Source organism: Bombus pascuorum, chromosome 15 (genome assembly GCF_905332965.1).
Source record: "Bombus pascuorum chromosome 15, iyBomPasc1.1, whole genome shotgun sequence".
Taxonomy (NCBI): domain Eukaryota; kingdom Metazoa; phylum Arthropoda; class Insecta; order Hymenoptera; family Apidae; genus Bombus; species Bombus pascuorum.
The window spans coordinates 3,419,119-3,440,695 of NC_083502.1; the positions used below are offsets into that span (position 1 = coordinate 3,419,119).

Here is a 21,577-nt window from a genome sequence, read left to right on the forward strand (position 1 = left end):
GATTAGGTTATTAAATATTAGTAATAATTAAAATATTATAAGAAACTCGGTATGCGTTTGAGGTTAGAAAACGGTTGAGGTTAGAGAACGGAATAAAAGTAAAAGAATTTCACAGAATTATTCGAGCAGGAACCGAAGCGTACTAAGATGGATGTTAACAGCTGAGATTAAAGCGACATGGAAGAGCTGAGTTGGTGGATTAAGCGAGCACTAAAATCCAGAATCCTCTAAAATAGTGGGAGATAAGGGATGGAGAAGAGGTATCGACAATTGCAGAAATCGAGATAACCGCGATCCTGGCGTCGAACACGCAGGAAGCCCGATAATAACCGGAAGTGCACCGGGACGAGTCCATTACCGGTCTGTCCCGAAACGCCGAGCTCGTTTCGGTCGGTCCCTGAGAATTAGCAACAGCTAACGAGCCCCGTTATCTACGTAATCGATTCCATCACAGAAGATTCGCATCTTGCGCCAGCTAATTTCCTCCCCTAGACCGAGATTATCCAAAAAGTTTCAAATTTTCAGAAATAATTTTGCAAATCTAGGTTAAACAGAAATACGTTATTAGACTAACTGCATTCAACCGCTGAGTATAAACCAGGTGTTATTTATAGGTTAGGTTTGGGACAAGGTTTTAGCCATGACCAGACAAAACTAGGTTAAGTTAGATTAGACTCAGATGGATCATAGACACGATACCATGTTAAGTTTGCCTTAGATCGATTTGGATTTGAGTTTGGATTATGATCCTAGGCATATCAGGATATTATATATATCTAGGTTAGGTTTGAACTATGCTTAGGTTAGATTTAGGTTCGAATCCGATTTGGTTAAGATCGTGAACGAGATCAAGATGTTTGTACTAGCTTAAGTTCGATCTGAACTAAATGTTAAACCCGAGTCAATTATTGATTAAATCTGGTTTGGAATCATTTTTACATTTCGTAACTTTGATCGTGAAATATCATCCAAGTATTATTTTTAGGTTATGTTATGAATCATGTCTAGAAACATGTCTAAAATGGTACTATATTCGATATAAAAGTCGTCATCGTCGATCTCTATAAATAAATTCTTCGGCAAAACTGCCTATAAACGGGAAAGTACTTTATTTCTTTTCTAAGACTACGTATACCTTCCTATAGCATTTCCTAGAGTCTGAAGAAGCTGGTGGTATCTTTGATTCTGCTGAAATAAGAGCAACAAGTGGCACGCGGTATTTATTATCCTTCCGTTTGCTCGCAGCTCTTCTGGCTGACTAATGCGACGCCTCGCTACTAGACGAGTCTGTCAGTGATAGAGGTCGACGTTCTATCGAACGGTACAAGTAGTCGCGGAACGTGTCGCGTCAGACGGCTGCCAGTAACGTTGGACGTTTTAAGGTCAGCCAACGTAGGAGGTGAAGGCTGAATTATTAAAACAGCAATAAGCGATCCTCCATCGTGCAAAATATATTCAAATTGAAAAGAACATTAATCTTACGAATTGTACTCGGCTGAAAGGTTCACTGAAAAATGAAATATACCTAGATGGCCTGTCAGTAATATCGAATATACCATCTATAGATTTAGCTCCGACTCATTTTACTTGAAATGACATTTACTTATATTTCATTGCCCTTTTCTATATCATAATATGTGTTTTATCACTTTTATGTATTTGGTTGGTTAAAAACATTGTTCGAACAATTTTTAATCTGTTACTTGTGCTTAAATCGCAGTACAGATACTATAGTGTAAAAACAAAAGAGAAAATTATTGCTATACAACGATAACTAAATTTTATATGTTATTTAAACCATTTTGATCAATTCTTCTCTTATTGGAAATCTTCTCATCTTAAAATTTTTTGAAGAGAAATTTAATTCGATTGCAAAGTTTTTTATGATAATTTCTTTCGTACGTGCGGATCGTTTCGGAGGAAATCAAGGCGTCGATTGGAAACCTAGAAGCGGCTTCGACGAGGAGCCTGCCCTTTAGCGATACTTGGCCTGGATGAACTTGGCAATTCCCTGGAATTAAAGCCCAAGCGTGCTCCAGAAACGTTCGAACGACGATTCGTTATCCCCGAAAGCGCACTCGGTTCATTCCCCTAACTTTTTCCAACTCGTTCGTCGGTCACTCGCCCTCCTCCTGTCTTTACTGAACTTCCGTGACGCTCAAACTTTTTTCCTCGTATCATTCTCCCCTTCTAATCAAGCAGGTTAACCTAAAAATTGATTTAACGATTTTTTAATCCTCATTTACTTTGACCAACCCAATATTTATATATGAAAATTAATACATAAAAGCAATCAATTTTATTCAGGGCAAAATATAAAATTATACCAGCGAATATTGAATTTTACCAAAGCTTGGCAAAAGATGTTACCAAAATTAATGCAAACATTGATGATTAGGATTGGACATTTGATCCTAAGGAATTAGCAAATTATAAATTTGAATACTCTGAAAAATATTTTCTGTATACTTCTCTGTAAATTTATTTTTAACACTGATTCATACCTTAGGAACTAGAAGAATTAAGAGCTTTTCAGAAATCATTGCTCGTTGCTATTTAAAAATCAATTTTGCAGCATCACAGTGTTCTGCTTTGTTTGTAACAGTTTACCTATGATAAAGCTATAACAATCGTAGAAAATAAAAACTCGTAGATCCATTGGTGATCGAATTACGTGCTCAAACATCCTCAAACATCCTCAAACATCGTCAAAAAAAGCAAAGAGATTTATTATTGCACGATAATATAGTCTCTTGCAATTTAAATCACCGAATAGAACGTCTCTCCCATTGGAATCGTTAAGTTCATCCATGTCAGCCAACAGGATGGTTCCGAACGTGTAGCAGGGAACAGTCTACGCGCGCGATAACTCGTTTAATGCACACATGTCATGTCTAATGGGTTATAATCAGTGAAGTACCGGCTGAGTGTAGTTTAATGGTTTGTTCGCTCGCATTAGGCCACAGCACACCCTTTCATCCGAGTTCTCCTGCGTTCCCCTGCTCTTCAAACCTCCTTGTACACACTTTCCCTTCCAATGGCTCCTCAGCAAGTCTACCAGGGTCTCAGTTTTTGCCTCGTTTCCTCGATACTTATTGTACTAAATAGCTTCGCTTCTGCATATGAAATATCATTTAAGACGATTTAACATGAATATTAATTTATATCAGTCTACATAAATATTACATTACAGTTGAATTACTGTACCTAACTATGAAGCTAAGTAAGTGGTCGTAGTGAGACAGTTTATAAAATCGCGGTTCCTGTAATAGGAGCTCATCAATTTTCTTCGTTATCTAATAATAATGTTTTCACATAATAGAAGCTCACGTTCAATGAATTCAATCGGCAAGGGCTCGGTTAATCGGGCGTGAACTAAATTTTCGTTCCAATAAACGCGGTTGAGATAGACGCTCTGCCACAGTGGTCTCGATATTAGATTTGGTTTGAAATATCACGTCGACTCGCGAAGTTGAGTCTAAGCAAATTAACATATAGCAAATTCCAACGAGATGCACGCCATCCACAGGTAAAAGGAATTTCTTAAAGAAGCGCGTTAATTAATTTCGTCGATCTTCTGACTCCTCTTGCTTGCATGCTTTAATAGCTGAATGGGAAATTCGTCGTTCTTCGAATCCTGTTACGATCTCCGTGGATTTGTGGTCGGGGACGTTCCTTCGAAACGTCTGCAATAAACTGAAAACTCTGTGGAAGCAGCGAGGAACGCGCAATTTGCGGGCCAAGCCAGCTTCCTCGAATAATTGACGCAATTTCGACGCTACGACCGGCGGCCACCGATGACTCTGTGAATGCGGATCGTACGGACTAACGGACCGGTAACAATCCGCCAGTGGACGTTAATGTTTAAGCACGCTCGAACGATTTCGAGTAGCGCGCGTCTGAATCGAAAATACCGGCCCTAGCCCCAGGAATTGCTGGCGTCCTCGCGACATCGGGCATTAGGAAACTCGAATTAGTTTCGAGCCAGGAACGCTTAACCACCGTCACGATTATTCATTTAACTCGTCTGCCCACCCCCTAGGAAACGGGCTACGACTCTGCCGAATTTATTTGCCTTTCTCTCTTTATTTTATTTCACTTATTTAATTGAGAAATTGCTAGAACGCTTGCATCGACCAATTGGTAATTTCTCATTGAAATTTTAATAGATTCACAATGACGTATTTTTGTATTTGTTGAAGTGGTCACCACTTCTAAGAAAACTCTACAGCCGGTCTTTTAATTTTTTTCAAGCACCGAAGCCATCGACAGAAAGCCATAGACAAAAGACCGGGACGAAAGAAAACCATAAACAGTAGATAGGCGACGTTGGCTTCAGGGTTTTCAGTCGTAGGGTAACACCGCTAGCGTGCGGATCTGGATCAGCTCAATTATATTCCGATTTGTATTTACACTTCAGTATTTTAAAATATATATTTTCTACCTTACAATTTATCCACTCGTTCCTTTGTATTCACGTACATCTAATCTAACAGTAGTGAATAATAAACAATTAACGACAAGAAATATAACATAGAATACTAGACTTTCGAGTACAGTAGAATGTAAACGAAAAGGGTTGGTTATAAATCTTGTTAATTTATCGAAAATTTGAGGTCTATTTTATGCTTTTGGTAAAATATTTCGGTAGAGAATAGTTGAAATTCTTTTCAACATAAATTCGCTTCTAGTGGCGTATCAAGTTCCTTCATCAAAGTAGAGAAAGCCACGAGCAAGATGAAATATAAACACTAACTGCTTCTCTTCCCAGTATTAATGTTTATGAAAGCTGTTGGAATGTCGTTCGTTCATAAAATATAAAACAGTGCTAGAATAGCGACCTGTGTTTTTTTATCATTTTTTTTTTTTTTTTTTTTTTTATATATCTTACTTTCAATCCATAGCTTCCAATAATTGAAACAAACAAGCTGTGTTGTCTGGCGAGAACGGGGGATTCGTTCAATCTGTTACGGTTAACGTATAACCACGAACAACAAAAACTGTTACTAATTTTATATACCATTGCTCGTCTTGTGTCGCAAAATCTCGAAAATGTCGATTTTCTCCGCAACGAGTATAAATGTCGTGGAATTTATCTGCACAAATTAGCAGAACTAAATCGATGGATTAAAACATTGCGGATTCGAATAAAAAATTATGTCCAGGTGGTTAGAAACGCCAGTTGCTCCAGTTAACTGGTGTTCCCTGGTTAATAAGTTAAATTTCCCCAATTCGCAAGTCCGCAGCATTTTCGTGGAATGTTCGCCAACGTTCCAACGATAAAACTGAAACGGCGAAACGGCGAAACGGAAGGTTGCCTTCCGTGCAGATAAACGAGACAGATACCTCGAGGACGTTCGGAGGAGAAACTGGGACAATCCGGATGGAACATTTGGGTCAGCCAGTCGGAAGTCCCTAAGGGGTACACGATAAGGCATGCCTCAACGAATTTATGTGCCGTAAATCGAACGCGTAAGATCACTCCAGGAATCGTAGCTCTTCGTTCATTGGTAGCTTAGCCCTGGTACATGGTATTGGTTATTAATAAAATTAAATCTGATCCGGTCGGCGGTCGTTTTCATTAGCGGTCTTCCAATTGTTCCACGCCCAACGAAATGTACTTGGATTTGCACGCGTGACGCTCGCGGCTTTCCTATTGTTTCCGGGGGAATAGCGCAGAGCGAGCCCCGCGGCCACCATTTTCGATTACCATTTCTCTCTATTCCTATTAATCCGGTGTTTCAATCTTTTTCTTTGCTAAAACGCCAGGTAGTATTGTCTGCACGTTTTCATGAGAAATCCAAGTTGCGTCGTCGTCGTGTGGTTCGTGAAATTCCTGCAATGTATTTCTCTTATTAGAAAATTAGTACGCGTGCTTGCGATGGTGCTAATTTTGTCTATGATCTTTCTACATTTGTACAGATTAATGTGCAGGCATATCATCTTTCTACGTGGCTGTTAAAAAGATGCTTCCCGACAATCATTATAATTGTTGAGAATTTCGGATCTTAATAGCCGAGATAGTGTACGAACTCTAAATTTACACTTGGAATTTATATTAGAATAGTTATATATTTGTCGGGTTGTCGTTAAGACTTGGGTTAGGGACGTGTAATGAATCTTAACCGGAATTATTCGTCGTTGTCACACAATCGAGGTAGCGTTTATTGACACAAGTATGGATGTTACAAGATTGGCAAGTGGCCGCGGTAACTAGACACTAATGACAATGTCTTTAGGTTCCATAACGAATCCGCGGTCAATGGGATGACAGATGTACTTTGCTCCAAAGTCTGTCGGACTCGACTTACTTCTCGCGATACAAGGATTACTCGACTAACTCTTTATTGAAATGTGGAATATTCACCGATCGTACAGACGTTAAATAACTGACTAACGAGAAAGGGAATGACTTTCCGTCACGATGACGCTGCAGAGGAAAACTATGACGGGGTGTGCCTGAGGGCGCGAGATCATCGGATTCGTCGAGGAAAGCCTCCGCTCGGAATGTGAGGGAAATGGACGTTGCTGTCAATTGGTTAATTCCTATGTTGGTGGTTAGAAAAGGATGCCAGCCGCCCTTGAGAGAGAGTTCCTAGCGGGAAGCGTCGTACGCGAGGAAAGCGGATCTCCCGTATCTTCCCGCAATAGGTGACAGATTTACGGGCTGATAGAATAAAGACTGTTTGTCAATTTGAAGGACCTTAGTTAACTAAATCCTAAGATTTATAGCGGGTCCTCGGGCTAGCTGAACGTGTACCGTGAATGATGCATCGACATCTGGCGATCACTTTGCCCGAAGAATAGGGTCTGTGTGTGGCGAGCCACGGGGCCGTTGGAATGTTTACCGTTAAGTGTCGGTACGGCTAATTCTTTAAAGGAGAGCTATGCGATTCTATACCTGTGTGAGGTGAAACGTTCATCCCGTGACCGCGGCTAGTTGTCGCCTCGAGCCTAAGCTCATTATCTCAAGTCTCGAACAATTGTGTTTGGGTTATTTTGTAAAGGCTACAGTATTGGGGGTTTTCCAGGGAATACCAACGGGGGGCCCGGTGTCCTTTCGTCTCCGACATATTTATTTTAAAAATGATTCCAATGATATTCATCGATACACGATTGCACGCGTCTCGGCACTTTCTTCTTCTACCCTGTTAACCGACTGTACAATTTACATTCATTTGTTTCGAGACGCCGCGCACGCATATGCTTCTACACACTGATATTCACATACAAGTAGTACTATTACGCATCTAACCTAATCTAGTACATAATATTATACATATCTCAATAATAATGTTAAAGAATCAGAATTAACAATTCCCATAAAATTGTTTCAATTCAGCATTTTGTCATCTGGGTCTACGTGGCTATTGTTATCTTAGTGGCTGATCTTTGAAACATTTAAAGAGTTACTGCACGATGTTGCTATTTCATTGTCTGATATTTCTATCTCCTCGTAAGATCCGCGTAACATCTTTGAGTTTCGTACAATTAGTAGAATCGATGTGGGAAAGATATTGAGCGTATGGTTGGAGAATTTCAACTCAACGAGTTTCTTCTTTTTCCAATGCGTTTTCAAGCCGTTTCGCAGTCGCAGTGTCAAAAAGCAAAACTGGAAAATGTAAATCGACTGAAAAGGAAGATCGCAGATGAGATATTGCCGGAGCGCAATGTTGGTCGTTAATGAGCTAACCTAAATCCGCAAGAGCGTTGTACTTAGGCCAGGAAGAGCCCATAGAGAACAGGCTGCATCCACACGACAGCGTGCGTTAACACGCACGCTTAGCTGCACATCGTTGCATGCACAGCAAGCGCATCTGTTGGATGTTGTTGTTGTTGCTGGGCTGTTCTGATGCTCGTCCATGCGCATAGGAGAATCCTGAATACGAATTCGGTTTCGCAGGAATTTCGGGGACGCTTCAGACGATTGCATTAGCCTGATAATTGGACCTGTCTCCGTTTGCCTCTTTCTCCTAAAACCGTATTAACTCAATTACGTACTGTTCTTGGAACGGTATTTCGAATTTAATTTATGAAACTTCGCATTTGTGGTTTCTTCTTATGTGAAACGAATTCTCTAATTTTCATGCATAAACTTGATAAAGTCAAAGAATCGTTTCATGATAAAAAAAAAAAAAAACAGTTTATCACTACAGTCCAAAAGCTCGGCTCTGCCCAGTAGTTCATTTTCCACGTCAGAAGTCGCGCAGATCGCAGGGAATTCTGTTCCATTGTACGCGAACATTTCATTGAATTCGATCAACGATCGTTTATCGAGGGAAACTAGAAGCCCGTGTGAATTCGTTTTCTCTTCGAAAATACAAAGACCAAAGAGACGTCGGAATAAAATAAAGAAATACCTTGCCACGATTGCACATCGAATACCGTACCGTGTTCCTTCCCTCCATCTGCAATGTATACATTTTTCTAAATCGTCTCTTCCCTCGATCAACTCACGTTTCCCTATGAAATATAATATAATTTCTGGCCTGAAATTAATCACGAAACTTTACTCTGTCCATAAAACAATTTCTAATTAATTTTTATCAGGCGATCAGCGAGAATGAGGCTCGGCCATAAACGCAGTTTATGGAGTTAATAAACGTAGATAAGCAGTCGTACACCTAAGGATAGTTACTGAAATCGTCGCTAGAGGCGCTGCGAACCATATGACACCATAAATTGTCGATCGAGAAACCGAAACGCAGTCTCTATCCTGTGGCAACGGATGTGGATTAACTCCCCCCTGTTGCACAGGGTCAAAGGGGGTTGTTTGGCCGGCGAGGAATGTTAGGAGGGTGAGAACTGATAAATAGGCTGCGATTACACCGTCCACTACGACCGCGTATCGAAACTGGTCTCCGCCGTGAGAAATCGAGTCTAAATTATTGAATACCTCTGGTACAATGGCCAACCAAACCTGTTACCATCTTTTCCTATTTCGTTCGTCTTTTTCCCAAATAGTCACACTGTTTCCTAAAGCAACCATCCTTCTGACGGATGATTTATTTGATCGACTGGGAAATCCTGGAAATCCGTTAGTGGATAGGATACAGATTAATTTCTGGACCTAACCGCTTCGAGAATATTCCATAAACATAAATAAATACACGCACGCACAAATATATCTTAGATTTTCATTTTTATAAGGAACCTGCATCGAATCATACCGCGCGGATTCTACTTGTTTCGCTTGAAAGCGCTGAAGAAGAAGCTCCTGTTCTCCCGTGGAGCATGAGCTTTTAAACGAGCCCCGGAGATATTTACACGACGATAAGTGTCTCGTGATCGGCGGTACGAACGAACGGCACTCAAAAGACGTTCTTCGAATTTAACGACGCTGTTCGCATCGATCCTTTTGATTTATACGAGACCTGTGTCTGTCTTAATGAGACCTGCAGAAGCCTCAAAAGATTCACCTAACCGTTCCCAGGACATTAAACGGCCGGATGGCTTGCCAGTACTCGGCATACCAGAAAAGCCGATTATTCCGCGGCGTTGCTAACTATTGTGCAAACTGAAGCTCTTCATTCCCTATTCACAGCCTGCAGACTGGTGTTTTTTAATTGACCCGATTCGTGTCTTTTTGATTCCAGGTCACCAGTGGCTGAAGACGAACCTGGACGTGATCCCAGAATCTGGTTGGTCCGTGGACCCTTTTGGTCATGGTGGTACTATACCATACTTCCTGAAAGCCTCTGGAGCTTCTGGTACAGTCATCCAGAGAATACACTATGCGTGGAAGCAGTGGTTCGCCAAGGAACAGTACGGTGACTTCATCTGGATACAGCCCTGGGATCAAACCGGCAAGGCTGATATGTTGACTCACAATCAACCGTTCGATATCTACAACATCAAGCATTCCTGTGGTCCACATCCTCATGTGTGTCTGAACTTCGACTTTAGGAAAATTCGTGGAGAGTATACTGAGTATTCGGTCAGGGCGGTGGAGATTACGCCCAACAATGTGAAACAGATGGCTGAGCTACTTCTGGAACAGTATTCTAGGACCGGATCACTGTTCACGCATAACGTGGTGTTGATGCCGCTTGGGGATGATTTTAGGTGAGGGTTAATTCGAATTTTGTGATAGAAATAATTAGAGAATTAAATAGATCACTTTTGAAGCTATGTACTTGTATTGCAATCCGATTTTCTTAAAAATATGAAAAACTATACTGCATAAAGTATTTACTAGCTCCATATTCTACTCTATTTCAGATACGACCATGCTATCGAGTGGGACCAACAGTACACCAACTATAAAATCCTAATGGATTACATTAACAGTAGAAAAGAAGAGTACAATGCAGAAATAGTGTTCGGTACACCTAAGGACTACTTCCGTGAAATCAGAAAACGAATCGAGGAGTTTCCAACGTTGAAGGGCGACTTCTTCGTATACTCCGACATCTTCAGCGAGGGCAGACCAGCCTATTGGAGCGGCTACTTCACTACGAGGCCGTATATGAAAATTTTGGACCGTGAGTTGGAAGCTAATCTCCGATCAGCTGAGATCCTCTACACCATAGCTCTAAACGTGGCCAAACAATCTGGCAAAGACTTCATGCTGTATGAGACTTATTTCGAGAAACTGGTGAAGGCCAGGAGAAATTTAGGTCTCTTCCAACATCACGATGCCATCACTGGCACCTCCAAGTCCTTCGTCATGAAGGACTATGCTTTAAAACTGTTCGAATCTATTTCAGACACGACCAGTCTCCAGAGTTTCGCCATTCAGTCTCTGGCTGGAAGCGCCAGCAAGCCTAATTCTGTGTATGTTCTGGCTGAATCGGATAGAGACAGCTACGAAAAGCTACCAAAAAAGATACCCATTGGTATCAATGGTCAGGAAACTAAGAAGATAGTCCTATTCAACCCTCTGGCTCAGCCCAGGCAGGAGGTGATCAGTCTCAAAGTCACTTCCTACAAAATTAGGGTTCTGGATACACAGAAGAACCCTATTCCGTATCAGATAGCTCCTGTGATGAATGCCACGAGCATCACTCACGATGTTTACGTTTTGTTATTTGTGGTTGAACTGAAACCTTTGTCCATAGCCACGTATCATCTTCAGCAGGTAGATAAGGTGCCCATGGAGGCAATTTCCACGGTGTATTGCAGCAGATGTGGCAAGGACAACGTATTTCCTATCAAACCCATGCAAGTAGGCGACGTTCAGTTGGAAAACCAAAGGATGAAACTGCTGTTCGATGGTCAGACCGGGTTCTTGAAGAGGGTGACCAAAAAGGCGACTGGTAAGATCATGCAATGCGCCATTCAGTTCGCTGCCTATCCGTCTGCGCAGTTCCACAGTGGGGCCTATTTGTTCATGCCTGATCCTAATCTTCGAGACATCGATAAGGACGTTCTTGAAGCGTACACCCCTCATCAAAAGATCTACATCGTTAGTGGAAGCCTGAGTTCGAGGCTGACAGTCGAGTATGGAAAGTTGTTGAGCCACCACGTAGCTATTTATCACAGAGACGACGGACTAGGCGAGGCTATCTATCTGAGAAATATCGTGGACTTTGAAACTCCGCCAAAGAACCGTGAAACAGAAATGTTCATGCGTCTACAAACTGATATCCTGAATGGTGACCCTCCAGAGTTTTATACAGACCTAAACGGTCACCAGATGATCAAAAGGACGAAGATAGAGAGAATTGGCATAGAAGGTAACTACTTTCCCATCACCACTATGGCCTACATAGAAGACACCAATCACAGACTTACTCTGTTGGTGAATCACTGCCAAGGAGCAGCCAGTTATCAGCCAGGCTGGCTAGAAGTAATGTTAGACAGGAGGACGCTATACGATGACTCCAGAGGAATGGGTGAAGGTCTTCTGGACAATCGTAGAACTGTCATCAAGCACTGGCTACTGCTAGAAGACATCACCGGGGAAAAGGACAAGTACTCCAAGCCTTCCCTCTTCGCCAATCATCTAAGCAACGCTCTCAACTATCCTGTAAACATTTTCGTAGTGGATGGTACAGAAGGTGACATAGCAATGGCACCAGAGGTTAGGCTACTAAGTCAAAGTTTCCCCTGTGATCTGCATCTGTTAAATTTGAGGACCAATCACGATCAAAAGCTGCCACACTTCCCTGTGAATAGTGCCCTGATGGTGCTCCATAGACAAGGTTACAGTTGCTCTGTGGGAGTGGACGTGGCCATGAAACACTGTCCACTGACTGAGAAAATTGGTCAAGGGACTTCGTTCTTCAAACTAGCGAATCTTAATGTGACCAAGACTTCGCTAACCGGCACCAAGACGAAGCAGAGGCTAAAGGACGGTCTCCAGGGGGTGAGCCTACAGCCCATGGAGGTGGAAACATTCAACGTAAACTTCGTCCAATGATCGTAAGCCCACCAGAAGCGTTTGCCTGCCTTCTCAACAGGACACTGCCCTGGCAGATGCTACCTCTTCGGGTCTTCGTGCAATCCACTGGAATCAGAGAGGGGAATTGCCCTACAGATGGCGCTGGGACCGTGTTCTTCTTGCCCCATTTGTTACCTTGTATTCCATGGTCAATTCAGTGTACATACTTAGACGCCACGGTGATGTTGACTGTGTCAGCATCAGTGTACATACACAAACCAGGCCATCACACTGTGCTCCATTCTCTACCTTTTAGTTGAGTTTCTAATTAGGCAGGCAGGGACAGGAAGAGAGAGTCCACATAAGAAGAGAAATTATACATGCTCGCTGTGTCCTCTGACTTCACGTTAGATTCACAAGGTTTCCTATGCTCCTCAAATCATCTTACACGACTGTAGGAATATGTAGGAGTCAGAAATCATTTCTGAAGCCCGATCTCCATCGCTGAAACCATTCAGATGTTTCTACACCAGTCAATTTTTACTCCCAGATACTTTAAAGGGATTACCGCGCGAGACCTGGCTTCAGAAGCATGCCAAAACAAACTGACGACACAATCAAACGATCAAAGTGCATTACAGACTAGTAATCTGTACAAAGGTAGAGATTCAGTTCGCGCGAGGCGCATGGGAATAGTGTGGATTATGGTGAACAGGGTGCTCCACTTAGCTTATCCGTTTGAATAACTTTATGATTGAGATTATTCTTGAGAATGGATAGTTTGTTGATGGAAATTAATCAAAAAAGATTCTTAGACCTTCGATTTCGTAATTGATCAGCTCCGGAAAAAAGACCCAGATGACAAAATGGTGAATCGAAACAATTTTGTGGGAAGTGTTAATTCTGATTCTTTAACAGTATAATGGTTGTTGAAAAGCTTCTTTTTAATTTTTTTTAAATATACAAAGTAAGGAAAAGTTTACAAATAAACTAATATAAATTCTCATAAATCTTCTAAATATTCTAAGTTCCTCTAAGAACTAGTAGGTTACTTCGCTTAGGACAATAAAGTTTGCCCCATAAAAAACAGATGATTTGTAGAATACACGTCAAATGTTTTAGCTAAATGGACTCACCGTGTGAAATATTATAAATAATATATTATATTGTACATATCAAAACTGGACTTAACCTTAGACCGTATATTGTGATAGCGTGAGATATATAATGTAAATGGTATACACCTATTTTCATATGCAAAACGTTAAACGATAAGACTCTCTCTTCCTTCTCCAGACAGAGTGATGAAAGAAAATGAAATCAATCGCCAGAGACCACTGGTGACTTCCAACGCTCTTCCAATTCTAGCGGGGACACGATTTAGTTGAGCCTGAAGGCTGGAAAGTACCTATTTTTTACTTTTGCTAAGCGAATCCGGCTGGAGAGACGAAAAGGTTCGATCAGGCATCCGCTGTACGACAGACTCGTGTAAATATTAGACTAATTAGCAAGAGAGGAAGCGTCGTACGGGTTCCACGCGAATTTTTACAACCAAACCCTTCATTGAAGTACGCTTCTTGGTCAGAGAAGAGGTTAGGTTTCAATTTCTCGTGACCAGCTTATTTCAACAACTCATCGAGCCTAGAGTGGCTTGTATAAACATTTGTTATACGATTGTTAAGGTGTTTTTAATTTTATCTGTTGAATATTTGACATTTTTACAAATTTTATCAATGACTCTTTCATGAAATTAGGGGCATCTAAATAAAGTATCAGGCAAAAGTATTCAAAATAAATTTTTCAATTTATATATATTACATTTTTTAATTAGTTATTATTTTATTCGTAAGTTTTGGAGAAGATATATGCTAGGAAAAATTTCACTGACGATTCTACTGCTGGGGATTTTATTCCACTGCTACTAATATTTTACAAGGGGACTCCAACGCAGATGATGCGTTTGTGTGCATCTGCAATTAAGCTCAGGTTGTTGACCTCCTAGTTTTCTATTCTAAATACTCGGTGGATTTAATGATATAAACAAGTAAATCGTTGGTGATGTGATTAATAGCATGTCCTGGTAATGGAGAAACTATAGGGGCAGAGATAAAGAAATACGCTCTAGTTCCTTTTAACTTTAACTCTATTCGTCATTTTTATTGATTTAACTATGCTTTAAACTAAGAAAATATAAATTAGTATCTAATATTTTGTAACCAGAAAAATCGAAGTACAATTATTTTTAAGATTTTTGAAGTACAAGTAGTAGAAAATCTATAATCTGAAAAAACTCGTATATGAAGATACTAGTACCAATCTTCGAAGAAGAAAACACTAGTTACTGGCAAAGGGACAACCTGTCTCCAAGTAAGCCAACTGAAGAAAGTAAAATATCAAGATGATTGTTGAACACGTCACCACCAACAGATTCGCGTTGGAACACCGGAGAATTAGATTAAAAAAAAAAAAAAACGATCGCCGGAGATCCGTGACTGTCCTTGTAACGATATTGTAACATACTACGTGTTTGTGCTGTCTCTAGAGAAGAAAGATCTATATTAAAGATGGTATATGTATACATACGTGTACGTGTGCACACGGCATGCACGTGTGTAGTACACGTATATAGAGATATATTTGCAAATCGCTGGGACCACTCGCAAGAATAGCTGCTTGCGAGCTGTCCAGCTGGATGAGGACAATTACACACCACGATATTCCTTATGTTATGATGTAATATTATATTTATTGAATAAAGATAGTAACTGACGTATTTTAATTAAGAGCGTCGAGATGGATTCTTCCTATCTTCTCCTGCATCTATATTATATTTGAAATATAATCTCTCGTCACTTCATTTTATCATATTCATTATATTACACTTTAATGGCTCTATTGTTGCTAAGGTTTATCATTTGCTTATATGTACTGCCAAGTTTATCATAGGATTATGTATCAAAGAAGTTCACGTCTAAAAATTTCATTTATGAAATACTGTGTTCAGATTTATTATACCAAGTAGTACTGATCTTTGCAATATTCAGCAATATTCAAAGTTGAACTAGACAAAAGGTTGAACCAAAATCGGCAGATTTTATTTAGAAGATATTGCATCCCCACAAATGAAGCATAAATCTGTTATAGCAAGTAGAGCTGATCCTTGGTAATAAGACATTAAATTTGAACTAGACAGAATGTAGGCCCAGGAGGATCTAAGAACAATAAATCCGTACTAAGGAACCTCATATCTTAAGAGGATTTTATTTATGAAATATTATATGCGCAGATGAAGCACAGACTTGTTATATCAATTTAACTTCTTGAACTATTTCAGTGGCGCTCATTCCTGGTGAGAAGACAAAGATGTGCTTTGAAGTAACATCATCTGAGTGGTAAATTTGTAGGCAACGTATGATAGTAAATCGATGAAGCGACGCCTCGTCGTCGAGTATCTAGGCTAAGCTTTAATCGATACGATTCCTTGACATAATTCTCATTAACGAGAGTACGAGATACCAGCTGATGCGCTGATAAACGCCACAATGCCAATTTCTTATCCGCCGTGATTCGTGAGACGCTGAGAACGCGGTTAGAGGGTCATCAGCATGAAATAGAATATTCATTTGCACTTCTCCTAAGAAGCTTAGAAGATCACCTTAATTCCAGGAACTTCAGAATGCTATTTAGAAGGCTTGAGCTTAGCCACAGGGACTCTCCAATATAAGATAACATCTACAAAGAAATTGGACAAAAATAATTATCTTCGTATTTTATTTATACACTAGATAGGCTCACTGCTGTTATAAATTTATTATAGATTTATCATATTATTAAATGTATAGACTAAGTATGCTGTTAAATATAACATTTAATATAAGACAATTATAACAAAATCTCAAAGAATGATACTTACCTCAATGGTAACAGTGATTTAATTTTTGGGGTTTTTTTTTATAATTCGAGATGAATACCTGTCAAAATCTTCAAAATGTGCCATATGTTTTGGTAACAAAGAAAGGCAACTTTGAAGCGAAGAGATTCTCCCTACACTGAAAGAGTAATAGGTTTCAGTTCCATGTTACTTACTCAACAAGTAAGTAGTAGTAGACAGTAATCTGGCTATCCAAATCTGAGTTAGATGTAATAAATGAAGAAAAGATAGATAGCAAGAAATTAGAGTGGAAGAAATTATCTTCGTCTCACTCCATTCAAATTCACTGAAGAAGAAATAAATAAATAGGAAGAAATTAGAGTGGAAGAAATTATCTTCTTTGTGCTATTCTATTCAAATCCACATTTAGATGGCAGACTTGAAATGTAGAGAAGTTTACGGATATATTTAAACAGTGGCTGTAGATAGCTTAAACTTTGTTTGAACGTGAGAATAGCTTGCAATGACTGAGATAAGTCTCGAAGGGAGGAGAAAACTAATACGTAAACGACAGTCGCGGAGCTCGACCACTCGAAGAACTAACAACGTATTTCCGTCATTAATTAAGGATGTCAGGGGGATATTCAGTACCGTGAAAAGGCCGCGGAGAGAAAAATAAGTGGACGTTACGAGTGTCAGCTCCACGGTTGTGTTTAACGAAGCTCCAGATGGGAACTCCGGTAAAAAGGAAATCGAACCGATTGTAATTAAAAGTTGTATAACGAGAAGGGTCGTCTCTTAGCTCTTCCCAGCCTCGAATTTTCTTCCTTGTCTGCTCAAGATACCTGCAAAACCCTCCGATAATTATTTTTTTCATGCTAAATGTACAAGAAATATTTATATGTAAAATATTTTTTTAATAATTTTGTGAGTTTAATCAACAATTGGAATTTTTAGAATTTCGTACTGTTCCTCTGGTATCTTTAAATTTAGATTTTCATGATAAATAGACTCAAAGGAAAAGGGCAAAATATGTTCGAAATATTTCAATTTTTGGATATTTAAAATTTTCATATTTTTCCTTCAGTTTCGTAACATTCCTATCGAAACGAATCCCAAATAAAATATGTACAACAATGTGTTTTAAATATTCTAATCATGTTGATTTAACTAAAATTGAACATTTGTAATAAACTACTAGTGAAATAGATGGAGTAAATGTGGTCCATGAAGTGTTGTTCTTTGAGTGACTACTATATGAGAAAAAACCTGTCTGAATACAGGAATGCGCTTCATTTGAGCAAATTTGCGTGGTTGGCCTAGTTCGCAGCTCTTTGTACCGATATTACATTCAAGTTTCACGAGCTACACGAAAATATGTTGTTGTCTCGGTCACAAGCAGCATTGTTAAAGCCCAACTAACGATCCACTCGATGGTCTGGCCGTCATAAAATATTCCATTTTCCTTCTTTCAGTCTAGATCAATGACCACATTGCTGAACTGTTATTTTAAGCTGTTTCAAAGTACCTGCACACTCTATTAGAACTTTACACTTCGACATCAGTCCATCCTGATCTATTTCTCACTCGTAAACTTTGTACTTACTAAATATAGCACAATTTCGTCGTTTTATTTGGGCTCTGTTGGTCACAAAAACTTAAATTTGAGAAAGTCAAAGGAAACGGTTAAACATTTCGTCATGTAACTATTTTCATTCATAGAACAGTCACAAAGCGATACCAATATAATAATTATTTAGTAGAACATAAAAATGTCCCTAGAAAATACTAGAAATTGTATCGCGATAAAGCGTCTATCTTCTATCAAATTAAAGACACTGCGGGCTAAACTTATTTTCAGGAAGACAAGGCGTCTGAAATTCCCGTTTCTGTTTTGGGGATATCAAACTAGAGGCAAACTCCGGCACAAGCTTTTTCCCAAGCTCGACAATGGCCCAGTGAAATAAAGACATGAGGGGCTTTAATAACAGAGACCAGCCAGGGGAGGCAGACAAATAGCCGGCTTTTCCTTTGTGTCGTGAAAAAGGCGTCCAACCTCTCTCTCCATCTCTGTTGGTCTCCAAAGATGCCAGAAATTTCGTGTCCAGGCCCCGAAGTGCGTCGTTAATTTGTATGGAAATACAAAGCGGATTATAAACCACAGGCTGGCTTCCTTAGGATATCGTCTTGGGGCAAATTATTCTGCGGAGAGCCGGTGGATTATGACGAAAATCATTTTTTAAGGGTCGCTTCAGCGATATTGCCTCGCGTGTCGTACAGGGTGTTCCAATAACCATGGTACATTCAGTAACGCAGCGGTTCTACGTGAGAAAACAAATTTAAAATGTAAAATAAAGTTTTCTCGTCCAAAGCCACGTTTTCATTCACTTGAAAACTGAGTACCCTGTGAAAAACTTGTATTCTAACTTTTTTGTCAATTATTTAGTTCTCTCCAGTTCAGAATTGACCAGGTTCAAGTATATTTGACAAATTTTCAAATTTTATTTTCTTGGAAATAGAGCGTCCTATGAAAAAGTGTTATTCTACATTTTCGACTTATTTCCATAACTTTTTATCAATTATTTATTTTTATTCTATATTATCGACTTATTGTTTCACGCAAAATTTCCGCCTCAACGTTTGCGCCATGATTATGAAGCACCCTGTACAGATGCACGCTGCTCGAACGTTCTGTAATTGAACGTAAAACCGAGGCTTTAAGGTAGACGTTCTTATTAGATAAGACACAATCCCTTAACCTTTAAGCGCTTAAGTTTAAGGTTCTACGGCGCTGGATACTGTAAAATTCGCTTTAAACTAATTGCTGACCTACGTGCTCCGGGAAAAATTATTTCGCTACTTTTATCTCGGAATGATTTCTAAAGAGATTATAAATTTTTCTTGACCTGTTTACCAGAAGTTTGTTTCCTGTTCCTGGCCAGGGGCAAGCTTGGTCAGCGAAGCGAGTTCGAAGAAACAGATAAACTCTGATCGAGTTGCATTCAAGAGCTGATTCGATAATTTGGAAAGCGAGGGATACAGAAGTGCTTTATTGAGAGTGAACTCGAAGTAGGACTCAAAATGAAATATACCTTCTATCTTTCAATTTAAAGCTAAAGAAATATATTACTTTGAAATGAAATATGGTATTGCTTGTCAAAAATGAAAGTAACTCTTATGAGGAAATATACATTTAGCAAACTGTCGGTAAGGAAAAAAGGAAACTATTACCGATAATCGACAATCGATAAAAATGCGCTAGAAATATTGGTAAAGTAGGTTACTAAATCGATCGATATATGTATCAACCGAGATCAAATCATTGAGAAAATTTATAAAAGAAAACATACTATCACTGCCATCTCTTCATCTTTTATGGTACTTGAGCATAGAAGAATTTAGAATACACTAACTATAATTTAAATAATCTTTATGATTACTTGTATTCAGCTTTATAATAAAACGAAAAAGTAACTTAAAAGATGTTCGTTGATTTACAAAAGACAATTAATATAATATTTTATTGCAATAATGAAATTTAATTTAGATGTTAAATTAATCAATAATAAACAGTAAGTGAAATACTGTTTGATAATGTTATAATTTCGAACTTTGTAAGAAAGATCAGAAGTACCTAATATATTTAAAAATATAAAATTAGATACGCTTTAATTAATCACTCAACTAATACTTACTTTACGATTATGTTCTTCCAAGTCTCTTTGTAAAAATTGCTGTATCATGTTATTAAAAATCCGAAGCACATGTTATAACTTCTAATTGATTCCTGACATTTGAATGCCTAACCCTAACTGTGTTAACACCTCACTGTGTTAAGTGGCGTTCTCTACCGGTCGATATTGTAAAATAAAGTTATATCATAAACGAGGTATATAATATACTTAGCACTCAGTGTATCTTTCTGTCCGTGTCATTTTGCGAGGAAACGATACGCAAAAAGTAAAAAAGAAGTTATTCTATCGTGAATTGTGATGGACGTTTGAATTTTAATCTGGAAGTATTACAAATCTTGTTAAATATATAGCTTAGTGATTAATTAATTAAGTATATAGCTTAGCCTAGTTTTGTTAAGTATATAGCTCCTCCAATTTTGACTATTTAATTTTATTCTTTTAGTTAAAAGTTTTATTAAATCACTAATATAAGAAATCGATCAGCGAAAATTAAGAATTTTTTACCATTTTATTGAAAAAGGATCGAATTTCCATTTAATTTCATTTAATTCATTGAATGCTTAAAATTTACCAAAATAGATACATTTAAGTTAAGTTCCAATAAATTTATTTAAACATGTTTGGATAAATGGAAATAGAAGTTTTGAAAATGGCCAAAATATAACTAATCTTTTTGATAAATTTTAAACACTAAGTGGATTAAATTGTAAAGATAGAATTTAGAAAATGTTTTATTATCTTTCCGAAAACGAAGTCACTAAATCATTTAAATAATTTTTAAAGTGATTCGGTACTTGGGAGTTCTTTCAAGAATTGAAATAAATTCAGAATTCTCAATTTATGCATCCACTTACATCTGAGGTATTTCAAATTTTTGCGCCATTGCAAACCAAGCAATCCTCCAATCACTTCAAAGCATTTAACTGCTTTCAGTCGTCATACGACCGCGCACGCGAGAGTTTCGTGTCGAGTATGATAAAATTCGTGTGATTTTTCGTAAAAAGTTAAAAAATATACGTGATTGAAAGGGAGCGATTAGTAGAAAGTGTTGGCGATATGGAGAAGTCTTGGATTCTGAAGAAAGTAAAAGGCATAGCTTGGATGGAATTGCCGCCATGAAGAACATCATTGCGCAGTGTGAATACGTCAAGAATTACATGTGAATACGATGGTAAGTACCTTCCAATTTTCTTGATTATTTATAATTAAATGTTCGTGTTGATCATTTACGAATGTAACTCCGAAGATAAAAGATTATTTAAATGCGTACATATTATGGGAAATATTGAGGTAACATAAGTATACAATTTAAGGTTAGACAATTAGGCGCGAAAATTTTATTTGAATTGAATGAATAAAACTATATGATTATTTATGGATTGTAATATAAATTGATAAACATATTCAATGTAAATAAATTATTTAATTCTATAATTAGATTTAGATATAAGTATAAGAAATTTATTGTGTCATTAAGTCATTTGAGTTATTAAAAGCCATTATCAAGTGCTATCAAACTAACAATCTTTGCAATTGTCAAATATGGATTTGAATTTTTGAACTTTTTATTCTTATATATTATGTAATACTGTACAGAAAAGGTTATATAAAATTTTTAAATATATATGTTATTTAGAATTATTAAAATAATAAATAGGTATAGAAATAAGTCTCAGTTACTATTGA

General features: G+C 38.4%; 2 protein-coding genes and 2 long non-coding RNA genes across 10 annotated transcripts in view; 2 read left to right on the forward strand and 2 right to left on the reverse strand.

Moving 5' to 3' along the window:
* Nucleotides 1–15,104, forward strand: part of LOC132914819 (alpha-mannosidase 2) — a 100,610-nt gene extending 85,506 nt beyond the window's left edge. For all 5 annotated transcript variants that reach the window (XM_060974246.1, XM_060974244.1, XM_060974245.1 and 2 more), the window contains exons 6-7: nt 9,597–10,065; nt 10,222–15,104. In XM_060974246.1, the coding sequence (XP_060830229.1) occupies nt 9,597–10,065; nt 10,222–12,364 (2,612 nt within the window). In that variant the 3' untranslated portion in view covers nt 12,365–15,104. The remainder of the gene's footprint in view (nt 1–9,596; nt 10,066–10,221) is intronic.
* LOC132914821 (uncharacterized) lies at nt 2,456–3,342 on the reverse strand. Of its 2 annotated transcripts, XR_009659691.1 has the most exons (3): nt 3,208–3,342; nt 2,921–3,116; nt 2,456–2,590 (listed from the first exon to the last, which is right to left on the reverse strand). It is a non-coding gene; the product is annotated as an uncharacterized LOC132914821 (long non-coding RNA). The 2 variants fall into 2 exon arrangements; XR_009659690.1 differs by having other exon boundaries at nt 2,921–3,342.
* A 451-nt stretch (nt 15,105–15,555) lies between the features above and the next one.
* On the reverse strand, nt 15,556–17,992 carry LOC132914820 (uncharacterized). 2 transcript variants are annotated; one of them, XR_009659689.1, is made up of 3 exons: nt 17,803–17,944; nt 16,239–17,697; nt 15,556–16,057 (listed from the first exon to the last, which is right to left on the reverse strand). It is a non-coding gene; the product is annotated as an uncharacterized LOC132914820 (long non-coding RNA). The 2 variants fall into 2 exon arrangements; XR_009659688.1 differs by having other exon boundaries at nt 16,239–17,992.
* A 2,625-nt stretch (nt 17,993–20,617) lies between these two features.
* LOC132914692 (rho GTPase-activating protein 100F) overlaps nt 20,618–21,577 on the forward strand; it is a 61,572-nt gene continuing 60,612 nt past the window's right edge. Inside the window, exon 1 of the mRNA XM_060974007.1 lies at nt 20,618–21,062. The gene's annotated coding sequence lies outside the window, so the exon portion shown is untranslated. The remainder of the gene's footprint in view (nt 21,063–21,577) is intronic.